Below are 17,702 nucleotides of genomic sequence, written 5' to 3'. Positions count from 1 at the left end.
GAAGCAGTATGGGAAGTTAGAGTAGTCACGAAGACACACTTTTAAATGAGAAAGGAATACTTCATTTCTGTGGCTTCCATAGTTTGCCTCAAGAAGTTTTCTTTGCAAAACAGATTATGAGACAGGGGAAAGAGGAATGTAATATATTAGTGTGTGTGTGTATATATATATATATAATATTTATATTAGTACATATTAATACTACAGAGAAATTAAATTAGAAATCAAAAATAAATCAACAAGAGAATCCACAAATGTCTGGAAATTAAGCAACATATTTCCACATAACTCATGTTAAGAAAGAACTCACAATGAAAATTAGAAAACAGTTTGTAATCCCACCACTTTCATAATCTGTTTTGCCAGGATGGTAGACAAGCTTCTGAACTCTGTTGGACATAAAATAATGTGCACATTAAATAAATTTGTATGCCATACCTTCTTTCCTTGTCTTGACTCATTGCCAGTCATTTATAATAAAGATGATTATTAGACTGTGTGTTAAGAGATTTGGCAAATCAAAACTGGCTGGATAACTAGGCAAATGATAGAGAAATCTAAGCAGCATTACTGCTACATCCATTCTAAATTGTTACAATTTGCTTAGAATGCACAGAGCACCACCCTTTTTTTCTTCTCAGAGTCTGTCTGTACCTGAGAAAATCTGGCCACCCAGGAAAAACCCATGCCAACATTATCTGCCCCCATTCTGCCCACTGTCACCTTCATCCCCATGAAGAGGTGACTGAAATGCATGCCAAGGGGCAGTAGTACCTGTGACTCACAGAAGACCGTCAGTGAAAAGGAAGCTATTCGTAGCCAGCATCTCTGGAAATCAGGAAAATCTGAAGGATGATTGCTTTCCTGAAAGGCACTCCAGCACTTGACATTTATCCATCTGTTTGTTCTTTGTAGGAAAGAAAGCTAAATGCTTAGCCTACCTGTTGTTAAAGTATTCCTAAGAAGGGACTTTGGAAACTAAGACTCAAGGGATACCTTACTCTGACTTTTTTTTTCCTCCTTAGGTCCAGAGGGGGCAAACCTCTTTATTTACCACCTTCCACAGGAATTTGGAGACCAGGACATTCTGCAGATGTTCATGCCTTTTGGAAATGTTATCTCTGCTAAAGTCTTCATTGACAAACAGACCAATCTGAGCAAGTGCTTTGGTATGCAAAAGAAACTAAGCTAGAATATTGCAGTAGGTTCCCAAGTGAAGAGTCATGGGAAGGAAAATGTGAGACAATTTCAGTCAGGATAGGGCCTTCCCCACGTGGTGGTGGGCTCTGATTTTCTGGATCCTTGTAAGCAGATTTGGGCAAAGAAAGGAAGGCTCTGGGAAATTAAAGTCGATGCCCATACATTAGGTAGTCTTACTATACTATTAAGGAATCAAACCACATTTAGCTGATCTTTCCCACTAATTCCTTACCCCTCTGGGTTTAGTGCAATTCAGACACCATGGTGGTGGGCAACACCATATTGAGGGCTTATTGGCCTTGATGTAACACGCACACAGACATTTTCACAGCCAGCCGGCCATTCATCAGCACCCACACACCCAGGTGTTCAGGCTGCTGCATGATCGCAGCTCCATGTGCCCAGGATGAGCGGCTGACAGATCTCACAGTTATGTAGCGTGCTGCATGACGGGACCTGAAGGGCCACAGTCGGGGAGTGGGAATGGATGTGGAGTCCAGGGGCTGGGGCGGGGGCTGTGGGAATGAATGTGAAGTCCAGAGGTGTGCAGCTGTTATCAGAGCCTGAGCTGCCATGCCCCTTTCCTCAAGCAGTCCGGACTCTGCCTCCTGTGGTGTTTTTCGCTCCCTTAGGGAGTAAGGGATGCTCGCAGAGTGGACGGATGTTTTACACCAGGACAACAGCATTCATTAAATATATTCCTTCCTTCATTTTTCAAACCCTATTGGCCCCCAAAGCAGTTTACAGGCCAGGATGTTCAGAGTGTATATTACTTGGCAAGCTCAGGGCCCAGTTTGAGTTAGAATATTCACTTTAATCACTCCTGCGATTTAATAATTCATGCCGATGGGAAATAGTAACAGCATAAAACCCAGTTAGTTAGGTGAGGGCTGGAGGAAACACACAGAATTGCGTGCTATAAAGGAAAATAGCAAAGGGGGAGGGTGGTTCTCAAACTTAACACTGGCTGGCAATGAGGAACCAGTTCAAAGAGAATGTTTTGGCTTCTAAAACTCTATTATCATAAGGTCTAATTTGTGCTATCACCCAGGAAGGTCTGAAGGCACCGTTAAAGGACTCCGCATGTCAGCCACTTACAGGCACCACGCTACCCTAGCGGCAAGGCTGTCAGCCGGAACCCATTAGGCTGCTGCTGTGGCAACTGTATAAACTCCTCTGTGACAGTTCAGTAGAGAGGGATATGCAAATCAAATCATTATAGGGGGGTGTGTGTTTGAGCAGGAGCCTACTTTAGGGAGGCTCCCCTACATGGTTTACAAGGCTTTGAGGCAGACTTTTGTGTTTTTCACAGCTAAACAATATTCTAGGTTTATTTGGAAGGGAATTCTGCTTCATGATTTGATTTGAGAAAATATTTACTTCCTTGAAAACAGATTGTTTATCAGCCTACAACCTCCTTAACCATGTGCTCATACTGATGTAAACCATAGCTGTTAGTGTCAGCAGATGATTCTTGAGCATGATGGACTGGTTTCCATTTTTGTGAAATGCTATGGCACCCAGGTTGCTGGGTGAGCCAACCGCATTTCTTAGGGCTGCCAGTCATAAGGTGGTGCCCTGTTCCTTCCTATTTCTTGGCCGGGTTTTGTTATCCATCTCACCTTTGTCCACTTCCATTCTGTAACTATCTTGCTGTTCTTTGATAAAGACCCAGAGGGAAAGGAAAGAGCAAAACTCTTGGATCCCAGATCACATTTATTGGGAATGAGACTTAATAAAAATGTAAACAGCCACTTTGCAATCCAGCCTGCCTCTGAAGAGCTGCTCAGTGTTATGCCACATGCCCATTTTTATCAGCTGAGAACTGTGCAGAAAAGTCATGTCCTCTTCTTCCTCCTCTAGTTTGTAAAGGAATTTTCTCTTTAACTTTAATAGCAGATGGATAGAGGTGCTCAGTATAGAGCCTTCTGAACAGCTGACGTTTAGACCTACATGTAAATCAGGACAATAGCTTCCTGTCACCACTTCCATCAGCACCCTTTACAGCCTTGCCGTACCTCTGCTGCCGCCTCCCCCAGTGCTGGAACAGACTCTGGGACTGAGAGCCTCTTGTCACTGGGTCTTTGCAGTTCTTTTTCAAAAGCTTGCCCTCCCTGCTGTTTTTGGTGGCGGTCGTTGCCACAGAGTAAGAACTGGGGAATTCTCTTCAGATGATGAAGCTCTAAGCCGTTGACTGTGTATCCCCGAGACTCTGGGAGATGCCAGGGAGCAATTTCCTTTCTGCTGAATTTACCGGAGCTTTGGAAATGGAAAGGAGATAAGGAGAAAGGCCCAGCACTTCCCTAGTCTCCTTGGTAATAACTCCAAGTGGGTAATAATCAAGTATGAGTTATTCTAGGGTTTATTTGCTAATTGACCCATCCTCCAGCCAAACAGGTGTAGGTTCTGTGTGACGGACGATGGAGAGCTGGAGTGAGAGGCCGGGGCTTGGCAGTATCCGCTGTTCCCCAGCCCTTCCCTTCCCGAGCCTGCCTGTTGGCCTCACCTGGCTGGGACACGTGAGCCCCTAGGGGCCCCCACAGCCCTTAAATGTTTACACCACTGCTTGTATGAGTAGCATGTATGGACCTGGGGTTCTTTTGGAGAGATACTAAAGGACTTGAATCACAATGATTTGAGCGAGTTCAATAAGTGGAACTGAATTCAGCCAAACAACTGAGGTTTCAGTGTTCTGGGGAGGGGTGTGTGCTCCATGATGCCACAGTTCCAGTCCAGCCAGCTGCTCCACAGCTGCTCAGTGGGCACGTTCCATCAGCCATTCATGGTGGACTCACCATCAGTTCGGCGGAGCTGTGCTGGGCCCGTGGGGGCTGGCGCCTCATGCTGGCTCTTCAGCCCTCCCTAGAGCCCCCGCCCCCTTTTCTGGTTTCTGCTGGGCTGCCTCTCCAGCCTGACTCCCTGTTCTCGGTATTTTCCAGGTTTTGTTAGCTACGACAATCCAGTCTCTGCACAAGCTGCTATCCAGGCTATGAATGGCTTTCAGATCGGCATGAAACGCTTGAAGGTGCAGCTGAAGCGTTCCAAAAACGACAGCAAACCTTACTGATCCTAACCCCAGAGGCTCCCTGCTCTCATTTTAGCTTTCTTAGGGTAAGTCCCACGAGCCAGCCTGTCTCAACAGGGAAGGCAGAGGAGGACCACATTGCCAACTTTTACCAAGAGAGACGGTTATTTTTACAATAAGGCCTCCATGTCCCCACCCACTTCCCCTACCCAGTTTGCCATAATTAAAACTTGGGCTACCTTGTTTCTATTGAGTAAATTCCTCCTCCAGTTGTGCCACTGTATTCTCCTTTGTTTTGCAATTTGAATCTCCTTTTACCTTTTTTTTTTATTTTTGCTTTTTTAAAGAGAAGCATATAACAAATAAATGGCATCTTGATAATTTAAAAGGCAAACAAACGCTAATGTGCAATTCTAACTCTGAAACCACTGGTGCCCCGAGAGCACTGCCTGGAGAATTCACCCCTCCTTGCCCGGCGCCCGCCCCCGGAGGGAGGGCCCGGTGCTTAGAGGTTAACGTGGTGGCCTAGGAGAGGGAGAAGCCAGGAGAAGCACTTACTCCAACCACACGTCTTTCCACTACATCGGCTTGTTTTACTAAGTAGGATTTTATTTTAGGGTTCAAAGAAACATGTCATTTATTGGTCAAATGATTACACTGGTTGTCTATTTTGTTATTTTATTTTAGTTTTTAGAAAGGATTAATGTACAAAAAGATTTAGAGATCTGTTTCTTAAAGCTACAGGGTTTAAAAATAAAAATGAGTGAAAATACTTGATGTTTCTTGAAAGATAAATTTAATAATAATAAATAAATACATAAATACATAAATAAAAAAGAAAGCCACAGGCCTGTAAATTTTATTTGTAAAAAAGCATTTCTATTTTTATACAAAATTTTTACTGCCTCAGAAATAATGGAAGTTATTTATTGCCTATTGTTAACTTATTGGGTACCTAAAGAGCAGTTCTCTGTCTAGCTAGAACCTTCTGAAGTAGTCTCTAGAGGAATTGTTCTAGGAATGGGCTTTTTTTCACCGTTGAACCCTAGACCTAAAGTTCATGCTTGATCCTCTCGTTGTTTGTATCTGTCTGATGATTTTGTTTGTAACTTCCATTATCTAGTTTACAGTTCAGTCGTCTGACTTTCCCCGTATGTCACATTTGTTGAAACTGGACCCTCTCCCCCTGTCCCTCACCCCAAAACACCCGGAATCCATCCCCTTTCACTCTCTCCAGATGGATTCTCTTGGGGTTTCATTGTGCTGTGGATAAAGAGTGTAAGAAATGCAAATTATGTGAATGGCTCGGAGACTCCCTAATGACCTAAGATTTGCATTAGTTTTTCTCCTGCACCCTTAAAAGTGATTTTGTTGCTGCTGCATAGATTCTGTGTAACTTTTTACTCTTCCTTGTTTTTTCCCTAGACATCTTCATGCCCGTTAGTTCATCGTTTGCCTAGCATGTCCCTGTGGCGTCTCAAAAAAAAGTTTCATCGTCCCGTCATTGTTTCTGATGTCTTTCTGACCTCACATCATATTTGGTTCTCCTACTGACCTTTGATCTAGTTTGACCTTTGAAATTTGCATGTGACCTCATCTAGCTATGAATTCTGGGAAGTCAATGTGAAAAACATTGCTGCATTCATGCAAGACTGAAATTTATTATTAGACAAATTCATTATAGAAAAAAAACCTGTGGCAAAAACGTTTCTTTCTTTTTTTTTTTTTTTCTTTTCCTAAAACAGACTTGAAAGTATTATACAGGGATTGGCATTCTTCCCGGTCACTGGTAACAATAGCAATATGTGTCCAGGGACACAGAATGTTGGTTTCTAACAGACTACTTCCAAAAACAGTTTGAGAAAAAAACTGTCTGATTTTAAGTCTCTAGAGGTCTGTAATAGTTTTTACATTTTTCAGGCAGTGTAAAGTTTTTTGATAAGGCCATTTTAGGTGGCTCACTTTCTCATTAAGATATATATATAGAACCACTTTTTGTAGATTAGTATAAGAAAAATATTTACCCTGTTTTGGGGCAAATGCTACCTATTTGTGTCACCTTTTGCTGAACTCACAGTTAGACAATCCATGGTTTAATGCACATGAAATTACCTATATTTTATACTGTTTCAATGTACAGGAGAAAGGTTACTGTAAACTGTGTTATGTTGGTGCTTCTGTGAATTAAGTTGTGGTTTCATCATGAGTCTTAATGTTCTTTGTTGATAAGACAAGTTTAGAATTGGTTTACTTAATACAAAAAAAAAAAGAATTTCAAAAAAAAAAAGTTGTTTGCTTAAAAAAAATTTCATGTGAGGGAAAAAAAAAAAAACCTATTCCAGAATAAGTTTTGTGTTGGCTTGTGAAGCATTGATGTCATTTTTTTTTAATTGTGGACTATTTAGATGTGTTTGTGTTCAGCAAAATGTGATCTGTTTTTTTCTTTTAAAGAAAAAAAGTGAAAATATATAGTGCCAAATTCCAAAGGTACTTCCTTCCTAGAGCTTCAGTGTGTTTCTTGTGAGAAGTAATTTGATAACATGGGTATTTTATTATGTGTTTTGTATAAATCCCTAATATTTAAAAAAACAAAAAACAAAAAAAGGTTAAAAAGTTTGTTAACTTGCTATCCTGTGGTCTTGTTGCCTGAAATTGTTATTGTTTGTTATTTCTCTCTGATGTTTTTTGTAAGACATTGTATAAGTGCCCATGTCCCACTTTTTTAACCACTCCGCACATCAGTGCTGTGAAGGCAACCTCACCATGTATTTTCTTCATAATCTATGGAAACCTCTAAGGTGAGAAAGTTTTGAACTTTTAACCCTTTCTACCCAGAGCTATCTGGAATGTTGATAACTTTTTATACCATCATGATTTGAGTTTGTTTTGGGGTGTTTCCAATTTGGATTTTTTTCCCCTGCATCTATCCTCTTAAGTTGTTTCGGTTTGACTACTTTGTTCTTTGGTTAAGATCCAAAAGAAAACAATTCCACGAGGCCAATCTAAAGGGAAATTTTGATTATTTCTCATTTTTGGGAACAGAATTCCTAATGTGCTACTAGAATTCCTTCTTCAGTTTTAATGAGTAATTGGACAAACCCTGAGGGAAAACGGAGGTAGATTCAGCACCTAACAATCCTGTATGCTTTTTAGTGCTATGTCCTCCTAGTCTAGGATATTTTCATATACCTTGCAGTAAAACGGACTTTGTGGCAGGATAGTCTTTTGAGGGGTTTTGTTTCTGTTTCTTAAATACTCCTAAACAATATTTCTAATCGGCCATTATGCTGGGGCATCTCCGACCCCGGTAGGTACCACTGAATAGACCAGGTGTCTGGAGTGAGAAGCCCATAGCCCTTTCCCAGCCTTTTTGGGTTTTTTTAATTGAACACTTTTAAAGGGGACTGACCATCTAAGTTAGGCTCAGTTCTTTATCACAACGTACTGACCAAATACCTAGCACCAGTTCCAGTACCTAGCACCAGTTCCTGCTGCCACTTTTTAAAGTGCCATATGACTTTCTATGAACAGGTACCTTGCTGTCTTGACAAATCCTAATGTCACGCCTACACCCCCAACACAAGCTCCAGCCTTCCTCTTCGGTATGCCCTGGAAGCTTCTTGGCCTCAGCTCCCCTTCCCCGCTCAGCACCCTGTTAGGATCAGTGTGTGTGGATGGGATAGCCCTGGGATAGAAAGGACTAGCCTCTACTGATGCAAAAAACAAAAAGCAACACAAACGTTTCCTTCTTATAGCACATGCACTTACAGTGACATGATTTGTATTATCCTCACATGTGTTTACTACTGCTGGGGCCTTCCTTCATCCTCTGAGGGCTATTTTGTACTTCCTGCAGCAATCAGCTTAGTAACAACCGTTATTGCACCTGTCTCTCTCCAAGAACACGGTGTGTCTCGACACACACATGGAAACACAAGAGCCCACCACTTGAATTTCTAAGACCGTTTCATCCAGAAACTCTTTATCAATTACCTAAATCTCAATGAAAAACAATTCTGATTTCTTTCCTGAAGCAGACTCCCCTCCCCATTTCCCTCTCAACTCACCTGCATGCATCTCCCCCAGAGGAAACACTGAGGGCAGGGGATAGGAGGCTCAGGACGGGCCCTCTGAGTCGAGTGTTCCTTCTTCACAAGTCACCCAGAGAGGACATGAGGGGGAAAGCCCTTTTTTGCCCTTCTCCAAAAAAAAAACCTTTCACAGAGACAAACTGTCCTTCTATCCACTTTATCTTTTACTATCAAAAGGAAATAGCTGCAAGGGTGCAAAGGGCCTGTGCCAGAAGAAAACACACACAGGGAAACCGCTTTTTTTAATCAAGTGTAGAGAAGAGTCATTTTTAATCTAAATTAGAGAATTGTGATACAATGGCAGTCCTCAAAGGCGTAACCAGTTCATCTTTCTTTCACCGTAGGGGTTCTAGTTGGCTTGTGCTACTCTGGAATCATTTTACTGTTTGTTTTTATTATCTTAAGTGCTAATTAAAAAAAAAATAAAATTTTAAAAAAACCTGTAGTTTCATTACCTTTTTGAATAATGTCATACAAAAAATGTATGTTTTTTTGTGCTGTGAGAATTGATGTTTGTAGATTAATAATCATTTTGTTTAGAATTACAAAATAGTTTTTAAATATTGTCTGAGAAAAGCCAAAGTTAATGCAACCTAGTGGAAACTGTAAGACCATTTGAGTATTGTTTGTTTTATTGATGCATTTGGATTTTGTTGTTTGATGGAATTTGAGCCAAAAAAAACATACGCAGGCTTTCCTATTTCTACAACTGATTGTACTTATGCATTTTGTACCAGTGGAACTTTTTATACTGGAGATTAAAAAAAAAATGGAAATTTTTGTGGCTTGCTCTGGTGGGCCCCTGACAATGACTGATTTCAAGTTTGATTTCGGGTTGATAGAAAGAAAGTTGCTTTTCTTTTGAGAATTAAAAACTTTGGCTTGATTTCTTTTTTCCCTTTGCTTATACCTAGCATTAGAATTTTGTCTTAAAATAACAGCGGTAAGTTTCACTTTTTATTCTGTATTGTGCAGTTACACAATAAGGTAATTAGATTTAGAAGTACTCAGTCACTTTAAGTGGATAAATGTATTAGTTAAAACTTTAGGGTTTGCTTTTTTGCTGTTTAGATCAAAGTTTTTTCTGATTCTTCTGTCCTCATTGTGAACATAACCGTGTAGTTGAAACAGTCAAACTTATTTTTGTAATGTATGTTATTGTGTGATGCAGTTTTTTGCTTCTGTCTCCAATATTAAACCATTTTCCTAATACTTGTTTCTCTCTCTGCGTGTTGTATTGTTGGTAGTCATTGTATGTTGGTGATGCATCTGCACACCTCACTGTTTCACGTATCTGTTTTTTTCTCTATGTTGTGTAAAAAGATACAGTCGATTCCACTTAAGTGAATATCTGATTTGGTAAAGAGGAAACTGCACACCAGCCACCTTTGATTTATGTACAACTGCCCACGTGAACTCCTGCTTCCAAGATTTATACACTTTTTTCCTACGGTTCACCTCAGTAACTGCCTTCGGGGTTGGATTTGCCAAGGTGTTTTACGGTCTTTTGACCACACAGGTTAATTTCCCCTTCTCTCCCCGCCCCCATGAGTCTATCCACACAGTTCTTAACATACATTCCAAACTGCTGCTGGGGTTTCCTCTGTACACCCACGAGGCAAAACCCACATCATTACAGTCCTACTCTTCTTAGACACCAATCACCTTTCTAAAAGAGGTGAGTTCTCCAGGGAAGAAAAATAAACTTAGCCGGTGAAAAGGGTTAAATTTAAGTCTATTTGTTGCTATCAGTCAAAAGATATGTATAGAAAAGTCATTTAAATTATTTATTTCTACAAGCTAATTGAATCCAGGAGCAGCTTTAATTATTAACACTAACGGAAGAGAAAAGAAGTATTTCCAAGGGCTCAGATGGAAGCTGTACTCAGTCCGGTGGAGGCAGGGGGAGGTAAAGTTTCTCACACTCAAGTCGTCTTCATAGTTTACTGTCCTTTTCCAAACAAAAGCTAATAATGCCATACGCATCCACACGCTCCCTCCTGGATGAACCTAAGTCTCCTCCCCACTGTCACCCCAAGGCCAGTTATCAAAAACTGTTCCTTCTCTGCCCTCAAAGACTGAAGCCGCAGGCCCTGTTCTGCCTCTGCTCAGGAATCTGATTGCTCTTAAAGTGCTCTTACAAGATTCCGTCGATGTTTGCTCCCTCTGTCTTATCTCTCCTTCCAGTATTTTCAGACGCACAAGCTCTGACTCAGGCCACCCAGCACCTGGCAGCCTTCCTCTGGGTGCCAGTGAAATCTCTCCCAGTAGGTGCTCAGGCTCTTCACCCTCTCGTTGCAGCAGCCCCTCTGGCCCGAGATTGTATTTTCTAGTCTGCTCAACAACAGAGGGGCCTGGCGAGGTGGAGGAAGGGAGGCTCCCTCCCCGGGGCTGGCTGCCTCAGTGATGGTGATGCCACCAGCTCCAGCCTGCACGGATGGAGCTCACTTCCTGCCACCACTTCTGCTTTCAGTCTCCTCATAGCCTTCGGCAGTCTCCTCTGAAAACACACTGCCTATGTTAGTGGGAAAGGATGGCTAAGGGTGTGAATTCTTTTTATTAGGGAGGTGGGAGGGGATGTTGGGAGGTATGGGGGGTGATTAAATTATTTCCAAGGTGCAAGTGTTTATTTTTCAAATCTATAAGTACATAGATCCACCATTTTGGCACAAGACAAAATACTCATGCTAAGCAAAGGAAGAGAAAGACAAAGCCAGTTTTTGTTGCTTTTCTAAAGCAACAAATAATTCTCCAAAGAAGGGGATGAAAATGCTAGTTCCTTTAAGCACTTATGACTATAAAGTTGGTCCCTGCTTAAATTCATACCCATAGTTTTGAGTCGGTATGACCCCGCTGCAGTGTGAGCAAGGTGAATCCGTGTGCCATGCAAGGACCACCTTGGGATACTGCAGCACCATCAACATCTGCCTTGCTGATGGAAGCCACACACGCTGCCCAGCCCACAGCAGTTGCACGCACCCGATGGGCTCGGACTCTTAGCTGGCAGGCTAGGACACACAGTGAACATAAATGTACTGTGAATCGTTCCTGATAAGTGAATAAAACATTGTGACCAAACAATCAGCTTATTCACTTATCAGGAATCGACTGTTCTGCTAATTTGCTGTTGTTGTTTTTCATCTCTGTTGTAGTTCACTATTTTTGCTGTGTTCTGTTCTCTCATGCTTGGGCAAATCACTGGGAATATTATCTTCATGTGACCATGAAACGTTTCTATTGAGTGAAAATGATATCTTAACAAAATCTATGCACTTGCTATCAGGAACACAATACTGGATGTGTCTTATATATATTGAACTATATAGTACTCGATTTCTTAAATAAAGCTTAAGAAAGGACTCTGTTGTGTGTAAAGTTAATGTGATTATTTTTCAAAGCAGTGTTTCTAAGGGGTATTTTTGTTCTTTTAAGTCTTGAGTGATACAGGATATTTTTCATTAAAATTATATCACTGGCTTTATGACTTAATATTCAATAAATTGACTTTGGAAACAAAAGTTCTCCGGAGTGCATTTGAGCCAAGAGACCTCTGGAAGTCCACCCCCTGCCTCATGACCACAGCGAGTCTCTACCCACGCACCGTGGGGGGCAGAACAAAGCAGTCCCTTCATGGCCAAAAAGCCCACTAGGAGGCACCCAGAATCCGCCCCAACCTACAAAACCTGACTGCCTTCCTGGATGTGATCTCTTTAGGCCCAGAAGAAAGGGGACCAAAGAGAAAGGCAGATCCAGGAATAATGCTGGTTTGTGTCAATACTTTGCCAGAATGATGTGGCAGTGAAAGCATGCCCTGCTGGAGAACAATAGCCGCCCTATTCAGGACCGCAGAATGAGAGGCAGCAAGAGAAGGCATTTGATCATGCAGGATGAGAAGGGTAATGTTTCAAAGCGGTATGTGAGAGAGACATCCTATAACAGTTGCAGCGCTTAAACGGGAGGCCTGCTGCTTGGTCCTTTGAAGGAATATTTTTGAAATTTTTCCTGCAGGCCATACGTTTGAACAGAATGGCATTTTCTGTTGGATTCCTTTTTTGCTTCAGGGTTTTATGTTGGATTTGTTTTTCTAGCTTAATGTTTGATTCTGAGAAAAACTCCTGAACTTCTACTTGCAAAATGGCACAAGCATCCTGATCCTTTATGAAGCAAATCTTATTCATCCCTGGTAATGAGGGACAGAAAGAGCAGCTAATGAAAACCCACAGATAATCCAGAATAATTCTTCCATTCTCTGCCTTCTCCCACCACAAACCTCCGCCTATTCATAAATTTCTCACAGAAAAAGAAGCTTCTAATGAAAGTGAGGGAGCAGAGAAAGAGCCAAGAAGCAGGAAAAGGTAGCCAAAGCCAAGGGCCTGGAGAGGGGGCACCTGCTGGTGCTGCGCAGTCACCTGGGAAGCGCTTAACATTGGGAGACCCACGGTTCGTGAGACCTGGGTGCGGGTGCTGAAGAGCTGCCTGCATGTGAGGAGCCCTTCACAGTCCTCCCTTGCCAGTCAGGCACCCAGCTAGCACACACCCCTTCTGTAAAGGGCACACAGCCGAGGGCATCATGGGTAGGAGGGCACTGAGTCAGGGAAGGAGGAATAAGACCAACACGTTCCCCTGTTGGTGTGCAGCCCTGATTCCAGAGTCCCCCATGTCTCCCTAAGCAGGGGCTGCCCGCTGGGAGACCAGCACAGAGTGACAGGTCGAGGCAGCTGGAAGTCATCTGCCGGGCAGGAGCTGCTTTCTGAGGAACACTCCATGTCTTGTAACCTGTCTCTACTGGTCAGCAAAGCACCCTGGCACCAGCTTCCACGTGCCTGCATCAGGAGGGTGTTTAATACAAACTGCACACACACAGTGTTCTCCAACTGGTCACTTACAGCAGAAGCCGCACATAAGAATCCCCAGTTGTGAGACACTGGAGGATCCTTCGCTCATGAAGCTGCTGTGCCCTGTATAGAAAGTTCTCAGGTGCATTCTCTGGGAGGCCAGACTGCCTCAAAGTGAATGCCAGCTCTACCACTAATTACCCAGGGAACCTCTGTGCCTGAATTTCCTCATTAGCACAAGGAGGGTAAAAATAATACCTAACGCATGGGGTTGTCATGAGGATCAACTGAGCCAATACACGGAAAATGATGTGCTCAGGGTCCATGGCGCTGTGAGCTCGAGGCCGGGCCGCAGGTGAATCGGAGCAACCACACCTACACACAGGGCAGCGGAACTCGCCTCTACTGGCCTGGCCTCTCACCTCCCAGCAGGTGTCCGCTTAGCCACCTGCAGAGAGCCCCACAGAGCTCCCCGGGTTCCCTGGGGAACTACAGGCAAGGTCTGACCAGAAAGTACAGTTCTTCCAGCAGAGCTCTCTGCACCAACAAGTCCCAGAACAGGCCTTTCCCCTTCAGAGACACTGTCCACTCTAGTGGCACCTCCCCTTACAGGCTCACACACCACAGAGCTCCAGGAAGTCACCAATTCATCCCACGCTAGGAAAAGGAAATGATTCCTCACTCGAATCCACCCCTTCCTACCTGTATTATATTTAGGCATCACTTCCCCAAAAGAAAAGCCTAGCTGTCCAGTTTGGGCCCAAGGCAGGAGTGACAAGGTCACCTGTAGATTTGTCTATAACAAGCCTGTAGGTTCCAGGCCCTTCCAAGGCAAAGTGGTGCTCAACAGCAACCTGAATGGGTATATGACCACCTCGGGGAGAGCAGAAGCCGGACTTCTGAAACAAGGGCAGGCACACAGATGCAGCCAGGCAGAGAGCACTCGACCCCCACCCCCCATCCTCACTCTGCTCCCAATTCACCACAGGCGCTATGCTTTGTTTTCTTTATTTGGTGATCCACGCAGAAGTTTAGAAAAATTATTTTGCTACTAAAAGCACAAAAATGAAAAGTAATTGCTTTAGCAGAGGGTGACTCTTAAGAGAGACTCGCCATTACCTAAGCCCTGTGGCAAACTGTTACAGTCTCCAGAGTCATTCTCCCCTTCCCTCCTCTCTGCACTCCTTTCTATCTTCCCACATTCTTTGCGATGCAGCAGAGCATTCGCTATATATGGTGTGCTGTTTCCATGTCACATGTGTCTGTCTCCTCAGCTAGACCATGAGCCCTCTGAAGGAAGTGACTGTATCTCATCCATCACTGGATCCCCCGTGCCTTGCACAGTACCTGCCATCTAGTCAGGGTTCAAACATGCTGGCTGGTTGAGGAGACTCTGGGAGGCAGCAGTGAGCATGCCGGGGCTGGGGACAAGGCTTCCTTATTCAACTGTGGATGGACTCAGGAGGGTGGAAACTGGAGACCTCCTGGCAAAAGTCAGGAGCCACAATGGCAGGGGTGCCTAGGGCGTGAGTGAGAATGAGGGAGAACCACTGCGGCGAGCCCCCTATGCAAGCTCTACCTGGTGGCCCCAAAGCTCCTCAGCTGAGAGGCCCCCAAGTGGAAGACTTGCCTGCTATGAGGTCAAGCCACCTCAGATGTCCTATCATCTCTTTCTGCACCCACTTGGGAACATTTTCTATCTAGGGACTGCCCCTCAACAGAAGTATAACATCTCAGAGATCAGAAGGGCCATAGAACTAAGTCCACATGAACAGAAACCATGGAGACAGGGGCCTGACTCAGGCATTCCTGAGAAGCGGATCCACTCCCTTTCCCCCATCTCCCGCAGCAGCTCCTGTTGGGCCTGGCAAGTGAGTGCCTGGGGCAGGATGGGGCCGACACCAGCTCCCGCCCTGCACAGCACAACCGAGCCATTCATACAGACTTGGACAGGCGCAAGGTCCCTGTTGCTGCAGGGATGCCATTTGGCGGCAGGCATGCAGGACACGGGCTTGGATCCTAGTTCTGTGTCCCAACACATCAATAGCTACCACGGAGCGAGGGCGTACGCCAGTAATCATTCATTTGCCCAAAACACGCATTAAAGAGCTACCTATGGCAGGCATTCCGGTAGGGCCGTGGGTACAGACAGTTAACACATCATACCCCTCCCTCTAAGAGTTTGGCCACAACTAGCTTCTCTGCCAAATAAGGGAAAACAGGTAAGCAAGTGGATGGTCCAGGCAAACCTCTCTCCCTGCACAGCAGACACTGCATCCCAGGGCACCCACACAGATTACGTGCTCAGAGAGACAGTTCTGTCTGTGGGACTCTCTGCCTTAGCTGAGCTCACTGTTGCTCAGACTCAGCATCGCCCTGCTGGAGCTTAAACGGCTGTCCTGGGGGAGGATGAAAGACAAGGGGAGACAGGGCAAGAAGCTCCCTAAAGCTTCTACACAACAATGTCTTTACTGAGCTGACCAAAGTGGCCCAAGTGCTCCCAAGTCACGCTTCCCAACCACCCAACTATGACACATTCTTCCCCATCTAGAAAATGGGATCCAACCAACAGCTTCACACCTTTAGAAACTATGAACCGAAACAAATGCCGGGCGCCTTCCCCTCAAGGAACACAATGAGGCTGGGTAGGTGGGTAGGGAGATGTAAGGGAGGACAGGGCCGCTGTGGCCTGAGGGCAGGGCTCTGGCAAGAGAAGAATGCCCTGCTGCGCTGACGCTGCAGTCACCACCCACCTGGAGCTCCACGACCCCATGCCCCACCGGCCCAGCTCTGCCCGCTTTCTATCCGCCACTGACTGCATCCCCCCGGAGGTGCCCCTTCAGCCTCTCCCACAGTGTCAGCACACCCCCTTTCGCAGCCTCAACTTCTGCCCAGTAGCAATAAAATGTTGGTACTCTCTTGCCTGCATTCCCTGGCACACAACGCTCTGCAGAGCAGGTGTCAGAGAAGGGGAGGTTCCCAACTCAACTCCCCTGGCCCTGAGATGAGAGGGCCAGGCAAGCAGCCCCTCAGGTTGGCCAGACAAGGAAATATTGGCGATCTGTCATTCATGAACGTGATTATAAATATATGTCATACACCTCTATAATTAAAACCATCCAGGTTAAAATTTGAATAACTCACAAACTTACAGTGTGGTATGAATTTGGAAACATTGATCTGAAGTAATGTTTTCCAAATTCTATTCTACAGACATTACCCTGCAAGATAATCTATGGGAAAAATAAGTTCGGCAGCTAAGAAGGTGTGAGGAGTGCTGTTAACCCAATCCTCCTGGAAGCTGCCCAGGTGCAGTCACTTAGAAAAGCTCTGGGACAGCTCTGCACCCTGCAGCAAAGACCTACCTAGTTCACCTTGTTCAGCCCAGTGCAAGGTGTGCTTTCATTTCTTGAAACTGTCATCCTATGATACCTCTTAACCAGAGAGATGATGCAGTGCGGTAGGGAAGCACGCGGACTTTGGAACAAGGCTGCCTGGGTTGACCGTGGCTCTGCCACTTACTAGCTTGAACCTTGAGCAAGTTCCTCAATTTTATCTGTGAAACACAGGACACCAACAGCAGCACCTACCTATGTGCGAACTATTCCTAACAGCATTTATAACACAATAAGCTCTAGAGAGGTGTTTATGAACAGCCAGCAGAACTAGTGTCCTAAGACACACGTTGGGAAACACTAATAGAGAACTGGAAGCCCTATAGAATTCTAGAGATGTCGTCTCTCCATAAGATTACAGACTGGTAGGAGAAAGGGTATGTAATTATGACTCAACACGCTAAGTCACCACCAAGGAGTATGTGCGGACTTTGGAACCCAAAGAAGGGAAGGAACTGCATTTCTAATGGTGAGGAAGGTTACAGGAAAGAATCTACAGCCAAACTGACAGAAATCCCAAAACACGAGCAGGATTTCTCCAAGCAGAAAAGTAGAGGATGACTGTGGCAAATAAAAAGTAGGTGCACAGTATGGCTGGGGACAGCGAGAAACCCAATTTGACTAGAGTGGACAGGAGCCGAAAGACGGGACAACGCACTTCACTGGAAATGCACTGACGCTAGGTTGTTACAGGCCCCGGTTTCCAAATTAGGGAGCTTGGGATCTCAGTCTACAGGGAAATAAGGAGTACCAACGTCAAAAACAACCAGCCAACCAAGGAAGGATCAGAGTCGCAAGTGAACCGAGTAGAAGAGGAAAAGACTAGGGGCAAGGAGACATGTTTCAAGGAAATTAAACCAGTTCAGGTAAGCAGACATGAAAGAGGCAATCAGACCAGAGAAGAGGAAAAAGGGCTGAGAGGTATTTCAAACACAGCAAAATATTGGGTGTGACATTTAGAGAAAGCTTAGATATGACCCCCCCCCAAAAAAAAGGGGGGATAGGTCAGCATTCGGAGTGAGGAATGGAGAAAACCACGGTTGTAGCAAAGGTCCTCGAGATGGACACAGCAGTAGCAGCAGCATGTCCTGGGAAGCGGTGGGTGATAACTTGGGTTCATGTCAGGTTCAAATCCATCCTGGTCTTCTTCCCAGGT

General features: G+C 44.5%; 1 protein-coding gene across 25 annotated transcripts in view; it reads left to right on the top strand.

Annotated features, from left to right (window-relative positions):
* Positions 1–11,675, top strand: part of CELF2 (CUGBP Elav-like family member 2) — a 540,282-nt gene extending 528,607 nt beyond the window's left edge. For 13 of the 25 annotated variants that reach the window (XM_033209725.1, XM_033209718.1, XM_033209721.1 and 10 more), the window contains 2 exons: positions 1,026–1,169; positions 4,140–11,675. In XM_033209725.1, coding sequence (XP_033065616.1) covers positions 1,026–1,169; positions 4,140–4,267 — 272 coding nt within the window. In that variant the 3' untranslated portion in view covers positions 4,268–11,675. The remainder of the gene's footprint in view (positions 1–1,025; positions 1,170–4,139) is intronic. The other 12 variants (XM_033209726.1, XM_033209719.1, XM_033209722.1 and 9 more) reach the window with 2 other exon arrangements.
* The last annotated feature ends 6,027 nt before the right edge of the window (positions 11,676–17,702 follow it).

Source organism: Trachypithecus francoisi, unplaced genomic scaffold (genome assembly GCF_009764315.1).
Source record: "Trachypithecus francoisi isolate TF-2019V2 unplaced genomic scaffold, Tfra_2.0 Lachesis_group9, whole genome shotgun sequence".
NCBI classification, from domain to species: domain Eukaryota; kingdom Metazoa; phylum Chordata; class Mammalia; order Primates; family Cercopithecidae; genus Trachypithecus; species Trachypithecus francoisi.
This window is presented reverse-complemented; position numbering and strand designations above follow the sequence as displayed.